General features: G+C 38.4%; 1 protein-coding gene across 1 annotated transcript in view; it reads left to right on the top strand.

Annotated features, from left to right (window-relative positions):
- LOC150091361 (protein mono-ADP-ribosyltransferase PARP4-like) overlaps positions 1 to 17911 on the top strand; it is a 577845-nt gene that overhangs the window by 33068 nt on the left and 526866 nt on the right. The window contains exons 5-6 of the mRNA XM_090390099.1: positions 1543 to 1726; positions 13258 to 13441. Of these exons, the coding sequence (XP_090246225.1) occupies positions 1543 to 1726; positions 13258 to 13441 (368 nt within the window). The remainder of the gene's footprint in view (positions 1 to 1542; positions 1727 to 13257; positions 13442 to 17911) is intronic.

The following is a 17911-nucleotide window of genomic DNA, read 5'->3' as shown; positions in this document are numbered from 1 at the left end:
GCAGTTTTTCTGCTCAATGGAAACGCATTTTCATCAGTTCCTCTACTTCATGCTGTTTGCTTGAAAGAAATATATGAAAGTATACTGAAGATCCTGAGTGCAATAAAGTATTATGACTGCTTGGAATGTCTGTGGCGATCTTAAGGTAATTGACTTACTCAGTGGTCTACAAGGAGGTTTCTCAAAATACTATTGTTTTCTGTTTTTGGGACAATAGTGCAACAGAAAAACATTATATTGTGCATGATTTGAAATAGAGGGCAGAATTTTTACCAGGTAGAAGTAATATATGTTTTCCTGGTTAAACCAAAAAAGAGGTTCTTCTTCCACCATTGCATATAAAGCTTGATTAATGAAGAATTTTGTTAAGGCTCTGGATAAAGAAGAAAGTGGATTCTGCTACCTAAGGGAAGTTTTTTTTTTTTTTTGGTAGTTGTTGGCGCATAGGCTTCTGTGGCCATAATGCACCTCCCAAGGTCTTTGCAGTACTTTGATCCAAGCCCGAGGCGGGAATCGAACCGCGACCTTTGGGTTGCCAGGCAGGCTCTTTACCCACCCGGCTAGCCTGGTCGGCCTAAGGGAAGTGTTTTCCAATTTAATAAATGCAAAACTGAAAGAAGGGATTTTCATTGGGGCTCAAATAAAAAACTCCTCAAAAACAATGTTTATGAAACAAAGCTACAGGATACTGAACTAGTAGCTTAGCAGTTGTGCATGTCTTTTTTAGAAGAAGGAAAGAAGATAATTATGAATATCTGGTGTTTTACTGCAATGTTATAAAGATGTGTGGGCTGCTTGAAAACTTTGAATTTTTTTCAAATCCTTTCAGTTTCAGTCATTCATTGTCTTTGTTTTTTTCCTTCAAGTTTGGGAGGTATGAGTGATGAGCTAGAGGAATGCTTTCATCAGGACATATTCATGATGTAAAAACCACACCAAGGTCACTGGTTTACTACCATGATAGGAGATTACTATTGGTTTCTTAAGAGAGAAAGCAAAATAGACTATAAGAGAAACTCTACAAGTGGCAAACATTTTAAGAAATAGAATGTATGTAGTACATTATATATTTGATTAAAGTATTTTGAAATGAATAAGAATTATTTTTAAGATAGCATAATATTATTGTATGTATTTGAAATTGGTCATTCACAAAGTTACTAAAATTTAAAGTATATATCTTTCAATGGAGATATGATAGCGCATAATTTGGAATCAGCAGATCAATTTCATGTAGAATCTGCACCTTTTTCTCTGTAGGTATGAAAAAAAATTTTTATTTGTTGGCCAGTGTAATAGCAAGATTGGCATCCCTTTGTTATACTAGCCTAATTACCAATTGAAATCTACACAACAAAAACATGATATTTCTAGTATAGATTTAATAAAATAGGTTTAATATTAAATAATGTTTTTTAAATTATAATTGTGTACATAAAGTAATTCTTTGGTAGTTAGATTTCTTGTTTGTAATCGTTTAATTTTAAGTCAAAACCTGTTTCATTTTTCTACCTTTTATTAAGATGATGGATTATATTTCAGTACTTGTGTGAAGTATTCACAGCCAAACAGAGACACAAGAACAAGATTTATGCTGATATGTGAAGTTGCCTTAGGAACTGTGTATAATGTAACAAAGTTTAATACTGAACTCATTTCTCCTCCTGAAGGCTACAGTAGTGTTCATGGAGTGAGGACTACTGAAATAATACCTTCAGACTTCATGGTGAGCTTTAATCATTTTTTTTTTTTTTTTTTTCAAAGTACCAACAATATGCATAAAAATTCATAATCTTATAAATTTCATATAAATAAAACAAAGAAATAATTCTTAATAATTGTTTCTTAATTATTCTTAATTAAACTAGTCAAATGTTGCTGATATTTGATGTTGGGTTGGAATATCCTTCAGATGATATTCTTCTTTCAGATCTATCCATTTTCTAGTCCTTTTCCAAAGGGATGTGAAATAATAAATTATCAGATGTATTTCCATACACATCTGATAATTTATGGTCTAAGAATGTTTGTTCTGGATAATGTCTCAGAAAAAGCATCAGTGGAATGTTAGATTACACTCCATATGCAGCCAGCACTGAAATGTACAACAGTTATGTAAACTGAATGACAGCTTTATTAGGTATACCTACTCTTTCCAAGAAATAGAATGGTTCTCCAGTAGCAGCGTATATGTCTGTGCTATACAATATAAGGCAGGTGGATTTTACATGGGAATGTTATATGTATGCAATGCAGTATGAAAATGAGCAAATAAAACATGTAACTTTGAATATGGCATAGTTTTAACACCATTGTGCCAGTATGAATATTTCAGAATCTGCAACCCTGCTGAAGTTTTCATCAATGATTGTGTTTTGGTAGGTCCAATAACCAGATACCATCCAGCTAATGGTGATCCTGTGGGTCAGAAACAGCTTGTTGATTTGAGATCAATGGAGCTGACAGGACTTGCAGGATAACAGAAAGGCTACAGTCAGGTAGATAACAACCCACTACAACAGTGGTAACTGAAGAGGCATTTCAGAATATACAACTTGTACTTTGTCACAAATAAGGTACTGCATTGATTACTGAACCAGGCTCCTATCAGTGGAAAAACAAGAAGATATGGTTACATTTGGCTCACAAACATCAACGGTGGAAGTTTGAAAAAATATTGTCTATGTTGATGATCCTAGTTACTGATGGTAGGAGGGCCAGAATATGACAAAAACAGCATGAGCTCATGGGCCCATTCTGCTAGGCTGGTGATGATGGGGGAGTATTTTTGTGGTGCATATTGTGTCCCTTGCTACCTGTGCAGTGACAACTGGATGTCACAGCTCATATGGAAATAGTTCTAACCAGGCTGCATTGTATCCATCTGCGAATGGGTTTTTCCAACAGAATAATGCATCATGTTGCAAGACCAGAATTGGTTCCAGGAATACAAGTGAATTCAGTCTAGTGCATTAATCCTCCAAGCCACCAGCTCTCAATATAATTGAGCACCTGTGGAATGAGGTGGAACAAGCACTTTGGAGTAGAGATACACAATCATCCAATTTGCAATAAACGTGGGAAGCAATTGACTCGATTGCTTCCCACATTGAGCCAACATGGTCCAGTAACCTGTGGCATGTTGACTTAATTGCTTCCCACATTGAGTCAACGTGGCCCAGTAACCTGTGCCATTCGTCAAACTCCCCATCTCATTGAGCCCATGCTGTGATGAATCCAGGCAATTCCGAAGGTTAAATGGGAACCTACTCACTATTAGTTAGGTGTGCACCTAATAAAGTAACCACTCAATATACACTCAGTAATCACTGAATTATGACCACCTACTTTATACTGTGTTGTGCTACTGTTTGCATGGATAACAGCCACTATTTGCCTAGCTATTGACTCCACTAGATGTCTGATGACATATGTAGGATCTGCAGCCATGCTGCCTTTAAGGCTTTCCAAGTGTCAGAGTAGATGAAGATTGCGTGTCCACACGCTTCACTTCCTGTTCCAAAACCCACAGGTGTTCAATTGTATTGAGGTCAGGTGAATTTGGAGGCCAATCAAGATGGATGATATCTTCACTGTGTTCCTGAAACCATTTGTGCTGATGACATGGTGCATTATTATCTTGGAAAATCCTGTTTCTGTCTGTGGAAAAAGAATGTAGCAGGGTATACACAGTCTCCTAAGAAGCTGCCAGTAGACCTCACCAGTGAAACATTGGTCCATATGCACCAGGCGGTCCTAGTTCTTACCAGCAAAACATGCGGCATGCTAAACAACCACTGCCACCTTCTGGATAGTGGGTACTGTGCATGACAGGTCCATGGACTTGTCTTTCTTGTGCCATAAATGAAGGCATCTGTTGGCAGTTGCACCAGGTGCAACTGCCAACTAATCCAACAAGCACACTTATTTTCAGTCCTCCACCAACGTGTTGTTGATGCCACCACTGATCATTGTTGCCATGAATAGTGATCAGTAGTGAGTTGAGGGTGTCTCTTGGATCATCTGCCGTGGAACACCCCCTATACATCTGAATTTGCAGCACATTGCTGTTTGGGATATTGTCCTTGCATTCCCCATATTGTATTGTGATGTCAATACAATTGACATCATATTGTCAATACAATATGATGTCAATACCTGCTGTTGAGCCCATATAAAGTGCTGCATCCATCGTTTGCCATGAACACACACTTTGAGTAATCATTTACAGTCCTGTTGGCAGGAGGTGGTTGACCTGTTCAGCACAATTCTTTGTATGCTTTAACCACAGTGGGCCAGGAGTAACTGAAAAGACATTGTTTCTGACATGGAAACACCAAACATACATGCTCCCAATCATGCCCCTTTGATACTCTGAGATATCTTTATTATGTCCCATGACTGCTACCTTATCACTTTTACTGGGCGCTGACTCTCTTTAAAAATTACAGCTGTGAATTACAGGCTCCGAAAAAGCGATAAGTATTTGCCTTTTTATTTACCTAATTGTTATTTTATATTGTACTTTATACGTAGTCTTATAGTGACTCGGGGGAGAACTGAGGGGGGCGATTCTCCAAGGCATCACAGCCTAAAAAAATGTGCAACTTGTGAAATGTTTGCCGAACTCTCTTGAACAGAACATGATCTAGCCAAGGAGGATGTCTTTGTGTGTGCCAGGTGCAGAGAGTGTCTAGCAATTAGGCATCAACTCAGTGTTCTACTGGGCATCTATGAGAGCTTGAGGTGTAGGGTAGATGCCCTCTAAGAAATTAATATGAGGGGCCCGTCAAGCTCTCAGCTGCCCAATTCCATCAGGCAACACAGCGGTAATCTCCAAGGCAGAATGCGCTGGTCCCAAAGGAACTAGTTATTGTTGGTGACTCTATTGTCAGGGAGACGGGGAATATATTGTGTAAAAAGGATAGATGGAACAGGACCAGGGTATGTCTGCCAGGGGCAAAAGTTGATGACGTTGTAAAGCATATATCATCTTTTAGGGGCACAAAAGGTGATATTGTTGTACATGTTGGCACCAATGACATTGGCGCATTATAGCCTTAGTAGCTAATGCACCAATAAAATCAAAACCAACCAACCAATGACATTAAGAGTAGGAGATCTGCAGATTTACTTAACAAGTACAGGTCAATGTTGCAAAAAAGTCGTGAGTCAGGGTTAAATTTGAAAGTGTCTGCAATTCTGTCCAGACAAGATAGGAGGGAATACATGATGAGAGCCTTGTCAATCAATTCGGCCCTGGAGGGAATGTGCAAGGCTGAAGGGGTAGAATTTTTTTCAGCGTGGTATGTGCTTGTTAACAGGAGAGACTGCTTCTACAGGGATGGGATACACTTATATAGAAAGGGTACAAGAATATTTGCTGATGCTATCGAGGCAGTGTTAGAGGGGTCGGAAAACTGCTAGCTTGGGGGGATTCACAGACTAAAAGGTTAAAAGTAGCCGCAGGCAGAGGTGAAACTGATTCTTGCACAACTTCTATTAGAATAAGTAGCGACCTGAAGCGAGGGGTGCTGGGGGTTTCAGGGACGGATGGCAGTCATCGTGAAACAGGTGGGTATATCAGAGTTAGGGTAACTAATAATAAGGAAAGGTACATGAATACTTGCATGTATACCAATGCTAGAAGTATAGTAAATAAATTTGATGAATTTGAAGTGTTGGTCAAGACATCAAAGGCGGATATTGTTGGGATAGCAGAGATGTGGTGTCACACAGATATAAGGAATGCAGAACTGGAATTTGGGGAGTACAATGTGTACAGAAAGCATAGACAGGATAGGAAGGGAGGCGGTATTATGCTGTTAATTAAGAAAAACATAAAATCAAAAGAAGTACATCCAGTTGAACAATGAACAATTGTACAGAGAAATAGAGTGGGCTAGTAAATCAGAATGTCTTATAATGGGGGATTTTAACTTCCCAGATATTGACTGGAACTCGTGGGTTGGTTACTCACACACTAGTAAGACTTGTGGATTTATTGGATGATTGTTTTCTGCAGCAGCGTTTGAGAGGCAACCAGAGAGGGTAATACTCTTGATCTGGTTATCAGCAGTGATCAAGGCGCCTCCGTAGCCAGGTGGGAAGGAGCAGCAGTGCATAGCACACGCTTCTTAGCATTAGCATTAATAGAGGCATATGATGCAAGAAAGCAAGCTTATGCAGCATCAGCCAAAAAAAAAAAAAAAAACCACTTCGACTTCACCCCTCCGTTCGTTTCAAATACCTGTCTAACTGAGCCCTAAATTTATTTAGGCTATCAACTTCCACGACAAGGGATGGAAGTCTGTTCCACCAACCAACTACCTGCTGGCTAAAGGCAAATTTCTGCATGTCTATCCTACATCTGTCTTTCCTCGATTTGAATTTATGCCCTCTCAGGTGATTATTCTGAGCAAGAGGAAGAATCCAATCAGCATTGAGCATACTCAAACCATTCAAGGCTTTATACACCTCTATCAGATTATCTCACTGGTGCCTAGTCTACAAAATTTATAAAACTTAAGCCTTTCTTCGTAAGAATACCCCTTTGTTCCATTCACTAATCTTGTTGCCCTTCTCTGTACTCGTTCCAACAGCTCTACATCCTTCTTGAAATGAGGCCTCCAAACCTGTATACAGTACTCAAGGTGTGGGCTGACCATTGCCTTATATAAAAGGGAATAATCACCTCCTTATCCCTGCTAGAGAAATTCCTGTATATCATTGACAAGACACCATGAGCTACTCTTGCAGCCCGTTTGCACTGCTCAGAGAATTTCATATCGGCCTGCACAATCACACCCAGGTCCTTTTCATTCTCTATCACTGTCAGTGTAGAACCACAGAGTCGATACGTTGCTCTGGGGTTGCTTTTTCCCATATGTAGTACTTTACATTTGTCAATGTTAAACATCATTTGCCACCTCTCAGCCCATCTGTTCAACCTTTCCAGATCCTGTTGCAGCAGCATAATGTCAGTAGTGTCCTTGACAACCCTGCCAACCTTTGTATCGTCTGCAAACTTGGACATTAAGCTTGATATACCATCATCAGTATCATTTATAAATACAGAAAACAACAATGGACCCAACACTGAACCCTGAGGGACTCCACTAATAACATTAGTTCACGATGAGCAGTGTCCATTGATTACCACTCTCTGTCTTCTCTAACTCAACCATCCCTTTATCCATAGCAGCAATTTGCCTCCAATGCCACACTGCTCCAATTTGTGCAGTAGTCTTCAATGTGCAACAGTATCAAAAGCCTTTCTAAGATCCAAGTATATAATATCAGAGTTATTCCCTGCATCCAGTTCTTTTGTGACTGCATCATAGTATCCAATCAAATTAGTCAAGCAAGACTTCCGCTTAACAAAACCATGCTGTGTCTGAGCTATAACTGAAGTCTTGTCTAGATGATCCTGCAGTGCTTCTTTAACCAGTGCCTCCATTAATTTTCCTATAACACAAGTTAAACTCAGGTCTATAATTTCTTGTGTCAGCCTTTGATCCTCCTCTGTGAATTGGGGTCACATTTGCACATCTCCAGTCTGTGGGTACCTCCCCTGAGTCCAAAGGAGCTCTCATAATTATGGCTAAGGGTTTGCTTACTTCCTTTGCTGCCTCTTTTAATATAACTGGATAGATACCATCCACCCCAGGTGCCTTTCTTGTGTTTATCTTCAACAATTTCTCCTCTACTGTAATCTCAGTTATTACAAGATTCTCTAGCTTACTGCCAGAGTTGAATACACCTCTGGCATTCCCCTCGCTGAATAACTCCTCATGTGTGAATGTCGATGCAAAATATTCATTTAGTTTGTTAGCTACCTGAGCAGGATCATCAACAGTTGACCCATCGATATCAAGTGGACCAATCTGATTCATCCCCTTCCTTGTAGAGTTTACATAAGTAAAGAACTCTTTGCTGTTTTTCTTTGCATCCCTTGCCAAAGATTTCTCGTAATCTGCCTTTGCCTGCCTAACCTCCTTTGTAACTTGGTTACAGATAAACTTGTATATATCATAGGCTTATGTGTCACGTGTAAATTTACATGTATCCCATGCATTTTTCTTCTCTGTGATATGTCTCATTAGTTCATCTGACATCCATTTATGTCTAAACCTTGAACAATATTTCTTAGTTGGTATGTAAAGCCTAGTAGCTTCCAAGAGAAGTTCTTTGAATACTTCCCATTTTGAATTTGCTGTTGGTAATATCTTCAGTTGGTCCCACTGTATGGAATTTAAATACTGTATCAGACCATCGTAGTCGCCTTTACGGCGCCTCCGTAGCCAGGTCGGAAGGAGCAGCAGTGCATATCACACGCTTCTTGATTAGACCGGGGTTCGAGCCCTTCACCACCAAATATGGATGATGCGGAAAGGTCAGGGAATGACCACCACATTTCCCGGAGCAATATGGCCTTAGCTGCTAATGCTCCTAAAAACCAAATAACAAACAAACAACAAACAGTCACCTTTACAAAAGCAATAACCCTTCCCTTTACCCCTGATGGTAGTTACCTCTTTTAGTAAATCCCACTTCAGCACACTGTGATCACTGCCACCTAGTGGTTCCTTTATCTGCAGATTCTTAATGCATGAAGAATCACTACTGATAATCAAATCAAGAGTATTACTCCCTCTAGTTGCCTCCCGAACATGCTGATGTAGAAAACAATCATCCAATAAATCCACAAAAGCCTTGCTAGTGTGTGAGTGACCCACCCACAAATTCCAGTCAATATCTGGGAAATTAAAATCCTCCATTATAAGACTTTCTGATGTACTGGCCCACTCCATTTCCCTGTACAGTTTCTTATTATATTCATCAGAGTCATTAGGCCTATAGCACACTCCTACTCTCAATTTTGATCTCCCAATGCTTATGTCACACCAAACTGACTCGACACTGCACTGTCCAGCAATGTCGACTGACTTCACTTCCTTGGATTTTATATGTTTCTTAACTAATAGCATATCCCCCTCTTCCCTTCCTATACTGTCTATCCTTTCTGTAGACGTTGTACTCCCCAAATTCCAGTTCTGCATTCCTTATATCTGTGTGACACCATGTCTCCGATATCCCAACAATATCCGCCCTTGATGCTTTGAGCAATACCTCAAATTCATCAAATTTATTTACCAAACTCCTAGCATTGGTGTAAACGCAAGTAGTCTCTGAAATATCCTACATCTTGTTTTTCAGGCTTCTGCTCATTCCAATAGAAGCAGTGCAAGAATCTCTTTCACCTCTGCCAGTGGGTGCTGTTAATCTATTAGTCTTTGTCTCCCCCCAAGCTAGCAGTTTTCCGACCCACCTAACACTGCCTCGATAGCATCAGCAAATATCCTTGCATCCTTTCTATTTAAGTGTATCCCATCCCTGTAGAAGCAGTCTCTCCTGTTAACAAGTACAGTCCAGGCTGAAAAATTTTCTTCCCCTTCAGCCTTGCACAATCTTTCCAGGCTTAATTGATCGACAAGGCTCTCATCATATACTCCCTCCTATCGTGTCTGGGCAGAATTGCAGACACTTTCAAATTCAACCCTAATTCATGGCTTTTTTCTCAACAGTGATCTGTATTTGTTAAGTAATTGATTAGACCGGGGTTTGAGCCCGTCACCACCAAATACGGAAGATGTGGAAAGGTCAGGGAATGACCACCGCATATCCCAGAGCAATATGGCCTTAGTTGCTAATGCTCCTAAAAACCAAATAACAAACAAACAAACATCAGTGATCATTCATGTATTAAGAATTTGCAGATAATGGAACCACTAGGTGGCAGTGATCACAGTGTACTGATGTGGGATTTTGTTATTTGTTTTTTTTTAGGAGCATTAGCAACTAAGGCCATATTGGTCCGCGATATGCGGTGGTCATTCCCTGACCTTTCCGCATCTTCCGTATTTGGTGGTGACGGGCTCGAACCCCGGTCTAATCAAGAAGCGTGTGCTACACACTGCTGCTCCTTCCCACCTGGCTATGAAGGTGCCGGAATTTTCTTAAAGATATAATTACCATCAGGGGTAAAGGAAAAGGATTTTGTTTCCGTAAAGGTGAGTACAGTGGTCTCAGACAGTTTTAAATTCTGTACAGTGGGATCAACTGACAATGTTACCAACAGTAAATTTCAAGTGGGAAGCATTGAAGTGATTAATCGTGGATGCTACTAAAAGTTTCATACCTATTAAGAAATATTGCTCAAGGTTTAGGCCTAAATGTGGTTATCAAATGAAGTAATGAGACTCATGACAGAGAAGAAAAATAGATGGGATGCATATAAATTTTCAAGCTTCTCAGGAGCCTATGACAGATATAAGCTAGTCTGTAATCAGGTTATAAAGGAGGTTAGGCAGGCGAAGGCAGATTACAAGAAATTTGTGGCAAAAGATGCTAAGAAAACCAGCAAGGATTTCTTTACTTATATAAACTCTAAAAGGAAGGGGATGAATCTGATTGGTCCACTTGATATCGATGGTTCGACTGTTGATGATCCTGCTCAGATAGCAAACAAACTGAATGAGTATTTTGCATCTACATTCACACATGAGGAGTTGTTAAGGTTTGAAAATGGCAGAAAGTTATCAAATTGTAGCAGGGTGCTTAATGATTTTGTAATAACTGAGAGCAAAGTGGAGGAGAAATTGTTGAAGTTAAACATAAGAAAGGCAACTGGGGTGGATGGGATCTATCCAGTTATATTAAAGGAGGCAGCAAAGGAAGTGAGCAAACCCTTAGCCATAATTATGAGAGCATCCTTGGATTCAGGGGAGGTTCCTATGGACTGGAGATGTGCAAATGTATCCCCAGTTCAGAAAGGGGAATCTAAGGGTGACACGAGTAATTACAGACCAGTTAGTTTAATTTCTGTTCCGGGTAAAATAATGGAGTCATTGGTTAAAGATGCATTGCAGGATCATCTAGACAAGACTGCAACAATAATTCAGACACAGCATGGGTTTGTTAAGGGAAAGTCTTGTCTAACAAATTTGATAGGATATTATGATGTGGTTACAAAGGAACTGGATGAAAAAAATAATTTGATATCATATATTTGGATTTCAGGAAAGCTTTTGACACTGTTGCGCATGGAAGACTATTGTACAAATTGGAGCAGAATGGTATTAAGGGTAAGTTGCTACAATGGATAAAAGGATGGTTGAGTGGGAGAAGACAGAGGGTGGTAATCACTGGATGCTGCTCTTCATGGACTAATGTTATTAGTGGAGTCCCACAGGGTTTGGTCTGTCTTGGGTCCTCTGTTGTTTTGTATATTTATCAATGATATTGATGAAGGTATATCAGGGTTAGTGTCGAAGTTTGCAGATGATACAAAGATTGTTAATGACAGTAATAGCAGTGTACTACTGCAACAGAATCTAGATAATTTGGGCAGATGGGCTAAGAAGTCGCAACTGAAGTTTAACCTTGACAAATGCAAAGTACTGCATATGGGTAGAAGTAACTCCAGAGAAACGTACCAACTGTGTGGTACTACACTTAAGGTGGTAGAAATTGAAAAAGACCTGGGAGTAATTGTGCAGTCAGATATGAAGTTTTCTGAGCAATGCAGACAGGCTGCCAGGGCAGGTCATGGAGTTTTGTCAATGATATATAGGAATTTTGCTAGTAGGGAAAAGGAGGTGATTGTCCCTCTGTATAAGGCAATGGTCAGGCCACGCCTTGAGTACTGCATACAGGTCTGGAGGCCTTATTTTAGGAATTATGTAGATTTGCTTGAGCGTGTACAGAGAAGGGCAACAAGATTGGTGAGGGGAATGAAGGGATCCTCTTACCAAGAGAGGCTTAAGTTCTGCAAATTGCAGTGGCTGGAGACTAGGCACCTGCGAGGTGATCTGATTGCTGTTTATAAAGCCTTGAATGGGTTGAGCACACTGAATTCTGATGGGATCCTTCCACTTGTTTAGATTACGAACCTAAGGGGGCATAAATTCAAATTAAGAAAAGACAGATGTAGAATAGATGTGCAGAAATTTGCCTTTAACCTAGCAGGTGGTTAATTGCTGGAACAAACTTCCATCTGTTGTTGTGGAAGTTGATAGGTTAAATAAATTTAAGGATGAACTGGACAGGCATTTGGACGGAATGGTGTGATTTTTTTTTTGGCTGACGATGCATAAGCTCATACACTTGCTTTCTTGCGTCACATGCCACTACTAGTACTACTACTACTACTTGTACAACCATATGCATATTACCACTGTTCAAGTGTATGAGGCTTTTTATACTGCAAGTTGTGTGGCCTAATCCATTATGGATGGGATGGTCACAATTTAGTAATCTCTAAGTGTGTATACTGGTATATGGTTTATCTTAAAATGATGGGTAAAATAATTTAAATGAAAATAAAACCTGTAGTTGAATATGACCTAGCTCAGAAAAAGAGACTCTTTCCCTCCAATAACACTTTCAGCACTTTACTTCCTCCTCTTCTTGACTTCTTCTCCTCCACTTCAATATTATATAACAAAATACTTCAGTATTTTGTTATGTAATAATGTAATTGATTTTTAAGGAAATCTTGTTACATAACAATTGGCCTTCCACTCTCCCGGTCATAATGAATCATACCATTTTTATCTGGCAATATGGGTCAAAGTAATTCTTGCACTCACCTTAAGGGATAAATTCAAATTGAGGAAAGACAGTTGTAGAATAGATGTGCAGAAATTTGCCATTAGCCAGCGGGTTGTTGATTGCTGGAACAAACTTACATTTGTCATTGTGGCAGTTGAAAGCTTAAATAAATTCATGGAAGAACTGGATATACTTCTGGAGAAAATGGATAGGTTTTTTTTTTTTTTTTTTTTTGGCTAATATTGATTAAAGTGATTCTAAACACAATGTACTTGGGTACGAGATTATAAGTGCTAGGATACAGAAAATATAATAGAAATATAAAATTGTGTTTTGCAAATAATTTAAATAGTCTCAGTCACATTTGTTATAAGCTTGCTTTTTTCCATCATATGCCTTTACTAATGCTACATTTGGTGCCTATGGCAAAGGTCACATTTATCACATTGTATTTATGCCTCAGCAGGAGTAGATGGTTAAAATTCTTAAATGTAATGTAATAATTATAAAAATTAAATGTTCAAATGTTAAGTATAAACATTATATGACAAATTTTTAATTTGCCTTAAAGTTGATTATAGTCTGATTTTATAGTACTGTTATTATAGTAGATGTTTTTAATATCAGACCCAATTTTTCCAGAATGATGAATTTGTAGTTTATAATCCATACCAACAAAGGATCTGCTACCTTATTGAATTCTCCTTACCAGAAGATGAGAATGTAATTATTGATTCCTGGCTATTGAATCCTGAAGTTTATGAGGAAATCAAGGAGATTCAGAAAAGTGCTAGAACAAAGACTCACCAATATAATTATCAGAAATGTAAGAATATTTTATTATTGCATTAAATTATGATCAATATCAAATTTTAAAGAGATGCCCTCAACAAAGAGTGCATGTATGGAATTTTGGGGTTTGTTTTATTTTTTTTTAAAATGATTCTAAACACAATGTACTTGGGTACGAGATTATAAGTGCTAGGATGCAGAAAATATAATAGAAATATAAAATTGTGTTTTGCAAATAGTTTAAATAGTCTCAGTCACATTTGTTAGCTTAATTTTAAATTTTGTTAGCGATTTTGTAAGTTACAACTCACTACTTGTACCTCTATTGTATAGGTATTTTGTCGAGATTATCACAGCACATAACAAGCAGTGTAGAGGAAAAGTAGGGTTTTAATTTCGATAAATAAGTAGTTCAAAGGTTCTAATCACTTGTTGGGCATATATCTTTTTTGTGTTTAGCTAAGAAATTTTTACTTTTTAGCAAGGATATAACTAATTTAACATTGCGATCATTAATGTATAGTATAGGTTATAATGTAATTTAAGAATAGTATAATATTATCAATTAATCAATTAAATGTATTAATCTTATTAATTTTCATTGTTAGCCAATTAAATTGTATTTAAACAGAAATCATGCCCCAGACTAGAACCGAAAACAATGGGCGCAAAAGTACTGTGAGTACTGTGGCTCAGGGGAGAACCGAAGGGGTGATTTTCCAACACAACATGGCCTGAAAAAAATGTGCGACTTGTGAAATGTTTGCAGATTTTCTGAAACAGGACATGATCCAGCCAACGATCATGTCCAAGGATGCCTTTGTTTGTGCTAGGTGCAGAGAGTGTGTGAATAAATTAGGTGCCAACTCAGCATTATGATGGACGTTTATGAGAATTTGAAGAGTAGGGTAGATGCCCTCGAAGGAATTAAAATGGGCCGCCCATGAAGATCTCAGCTACCCAACTCAACTCAAGTGCTTGCTCTTGTGCATCAGACAACACACTGGTAATCTTCAAGGCAGAATGTGCTGGTCCCACAGAAGCTAGTTATTGTCGGTGACTCTATTGTCAGAGAAATGGGAAATATGTTGTGCAACAAGGATAGGTGGAATAGGACCATAGTATGTCTGCTAGGGGCAAAAGTAGATGGTGTTGTAGAGCAGATATAATCTTTTAAGGGAACAAAAGATGTTGTTGTGCATATTGGCACTAATGATATTAAGAGTAAGAAATCTTACTCTTAATATCATTATCTTACTCTTAATATCAGGTCTTAAGAAGTATAGGGTAATGTTGGCAAAAAGTCCCAGTTAGGATTGAATTTGAGTGTCTGATATTCTGCTTAAATATGATAGGAGGGAGTGTATGTTGAGTACAAGGCTTGTGAGGTAGAATTTTTCTCAGCATAGTTGTGATTGTTAACAGGAGAGACTTTTTACAGGGATGAATACACTTGAATAGAAGGAGTGCAAGAATATATTCTGATGCTATGGTAGTGATAGGTGGATCAGAAAACTGCAAGCTTGGCGGAACACTCAGACCAATACTTTAACTAAAGCTGCAGGCAGAGGTGCAAGTGATTCTTGAATTGCTACTATTGGTAGATGCAACAGCCTGGAAAGCAGGGTGTCTGGGATTTCAGGCCCTGCTTGATGGAGTCTTCATGGAACAAATGAATACATGGGCTGTGTTAGGATAACTAAGAGTAAGAGCATGTTCATGTATACTTGCGTGTACACTAATTCTAGGAGCATTGGAAATAACTTTGATGAATTTGAAGTCCTAATTAAGTCATCAAATGCAGACATTCTAGGAATAGCAGAGACATGATTTCACTCAGACATAAGTGATACTGAATTTGAATATGGAGAGTACAATTTATACAGAAGGGGTAGACAGGAGAGGTTGAGGGATTATGCTCTTAATTAAGAAGAATGTTAAATCAAAGGCAGTTCATCCAGTAGACTTGGGTGATGCATGCAATGCTGAGTCAGTTTAGTGCAATATAAGCACTGGGAAAACAAAATTTAGAGTAGGAGTGTCATAGTTATTATAGGCCTAATGACTGTGATGAGTATACCAAACAGCTATACAGGGAAATTGAGTGGGCCAGCAAATCAGCATGTCTCATAATTGTGGATTTAAACTTTCCAGTTGTTGATTGTAATCTGTGGATTGGTCACTCACACACTAGCATGACTTTTGTGGATTTCTTGGATAACTGATTTCTACAGCAGCAGCATGAAAGAGAGGCAACAAGAGGAAGCAATACTCTTGATTTTCTTTGTTAGCAGTGATTCTTCATACATTAAGAATCTCCAGATAAAAGATCCACTGGATGGCATTTATCACAGTGTACTAATGTGGAATTTAATTAGCATTAGTAATGGCATATGATGAAAGAAAGCAAGCTTATACAGCATCACTCAAAAAAAGAAAAAAAAAAACCCCTTCCCATTTCATCTACCCATTCACTCCAAAAGTTTGTCCAGTTCTTCCTCGAATTTATTTAATCAATCAACTTTCACAACAACTTATGGAAGTTTGCTGGCTAAAGCCAAATTTGCACACACCTATTCTGCAACTGTCTTTCCTCAATTTGAGTTTATGCCCCCTCAAATTTGTAATCTGAGCAAGATTATGAATCCCATCAGCATTGAGCCTGCTCAAACCATTCAAAGTCTTAAACACCTCAATCAGATTACCTCGCAGGTGCCTAGTCTCCAGACGCTGCAGTTTGCAGAACTTAAGCCTTTCTTGGTAAGAGCACCCCTTTGTTCCCCCTCACCAATCTTGTTGCCCTTCTCTGTACTTGTTCCGGCAGCTGTACATTCATCCTAAAATGAAGCCTCCAGACCTGTATGCAGTACTCAATATGTGGCCTGGCCATTGGCTTATACAAAGGGATAATCACCTCTTTATTCCTGCTTTCAAAGTTCCTGTATATCATTGATAAGACCCAATGAGCTGTTCTGGCAACCTGTCTGTAGTGCTCTTAAAACTTCATATCTGACTGCACATTTACCACCAGGTCATTTACTTTCTCTACTACCTGAGTGTAGTACCGCACAGTTGATATGTTACTCTGGGGTTATTCCCATATGCAGTACTTTGCATTTGTCAATGTTAAAACTTCAGTTGCCACCCCTCAGCCCATCTGCCCAAATTTTTCAGATCCTGTTACAGTAGCATACTGTCATTACCAACCTTGTCAATGTTTGTATCATCTACAAAATTGAAGATTAATTGAACCTTCATGAATATCATTGCTAAATATACAAAAAAATGGGCCCCACACTGAACCCTGGGATACTCCACTAATAACAATAGTTCAGAAGAGTAGTGTCCATTGATTCCCACCTGGTCTTCTCCCACTCAACCACCCTTGTATCCATAGCAGCAACTTGCCCTTAATGCCTTGCTGCTCCAAATTGTACAGCTGTCTTTTATGTGGCAACGGTATCAAAAGCTTTCCTAAAATCCAAGTATGATATCAAAATTATTTTTTGCATCCTGTCCCTTTATGACTACATCGTAGTATCCAATCAGATTGGTCAGGCAAGATTAACAAATGCATGCCTTGGCTGAACTATGCAGTCTTGTCTAGATGGTCCTGCATTACTTCTTTAACCAGTAACCATTATTTTCACCAGAAGAGACTTTAAACTAACAGGTCTGTAATTATGTCATCCTTTGATTTGCATTTTCAAATTTGAGATACATTTGAATTCAATGATGAATTCAATGATGCTCTCATAATTATGGCTAAGGATTTGCTTATTTCATTTTCTGCCTCCCTTAATATAATTGGATAGATCCTATCCACCCATATGCCTTTCTTATGTTTAACTTCAACAATTTTTCTTCAAATTTCTTCTCAGTTATTACAAAATCATTTAGCTCCCTGTCAGAGTTTGATAAACTTCTGGCCTCCGCTTCCCTACAGAATTCTTCATGCGTGAATGTAGATGCAGAAAACTTATTCAATATGTTATCAACCTCAACAGGATCATCAATATCAAATGCACCAATTTTATTAACTCCTTTCCTTCTAGTCTTTACATAAGTAAAGAAATCTTTTTTTTTTTTTTTCTTTGTATCTTTTGACAAAGATTTCTCGTTATCTGCCTTCACTTGCCTAACCTTCTTTATGACTTGATTACAGACTAGCTTATATCTACCAAATGCTTCTGTGTGTCTCCTGATAATTGATATGCATCCGATGCATTTTTCTTCTCTGCCACAAGTCTCATTAGTTCATCTGACATCCATTTAGGACTAAACCTTGAACAGTATTTCTTAGTGGGCATGAAAAGCCTTCTAGCTTCCAAGATTAATTCCTTGAATACTTCACATTTAGAATTTGCTGTTGGTAATATCATCAGTTGGTCCTGCTATACAGAATTTAAAAACTTTCTGAAACCACTGTAGTCACCTTTACTAAATCAAAAACCCTTTTAGTTATGTTTTTAAAAAAATCTTATATCAGTTCACTGTGATCACT

The sequence above is a fragment of the Mastigoproctus giganteus genome, chromosome 1 (assembly GCF_048544385.1).
Source record: "Mastigoproctus giganteus isolate SK-2022 chromosome 1, ASM4854438v1, whole genome shotgun sequence".
Classification (NCBI taxonomy): Eukaryota; Metazoa; Arthropoda; class Arachnida; order Uropygi; family Thelyphonidae; genus Mastigoproctus; species Mastigoproctus giganteus.
This window is presented reverse-complemented; position numbering and strand designations above follow the sequence as displayed.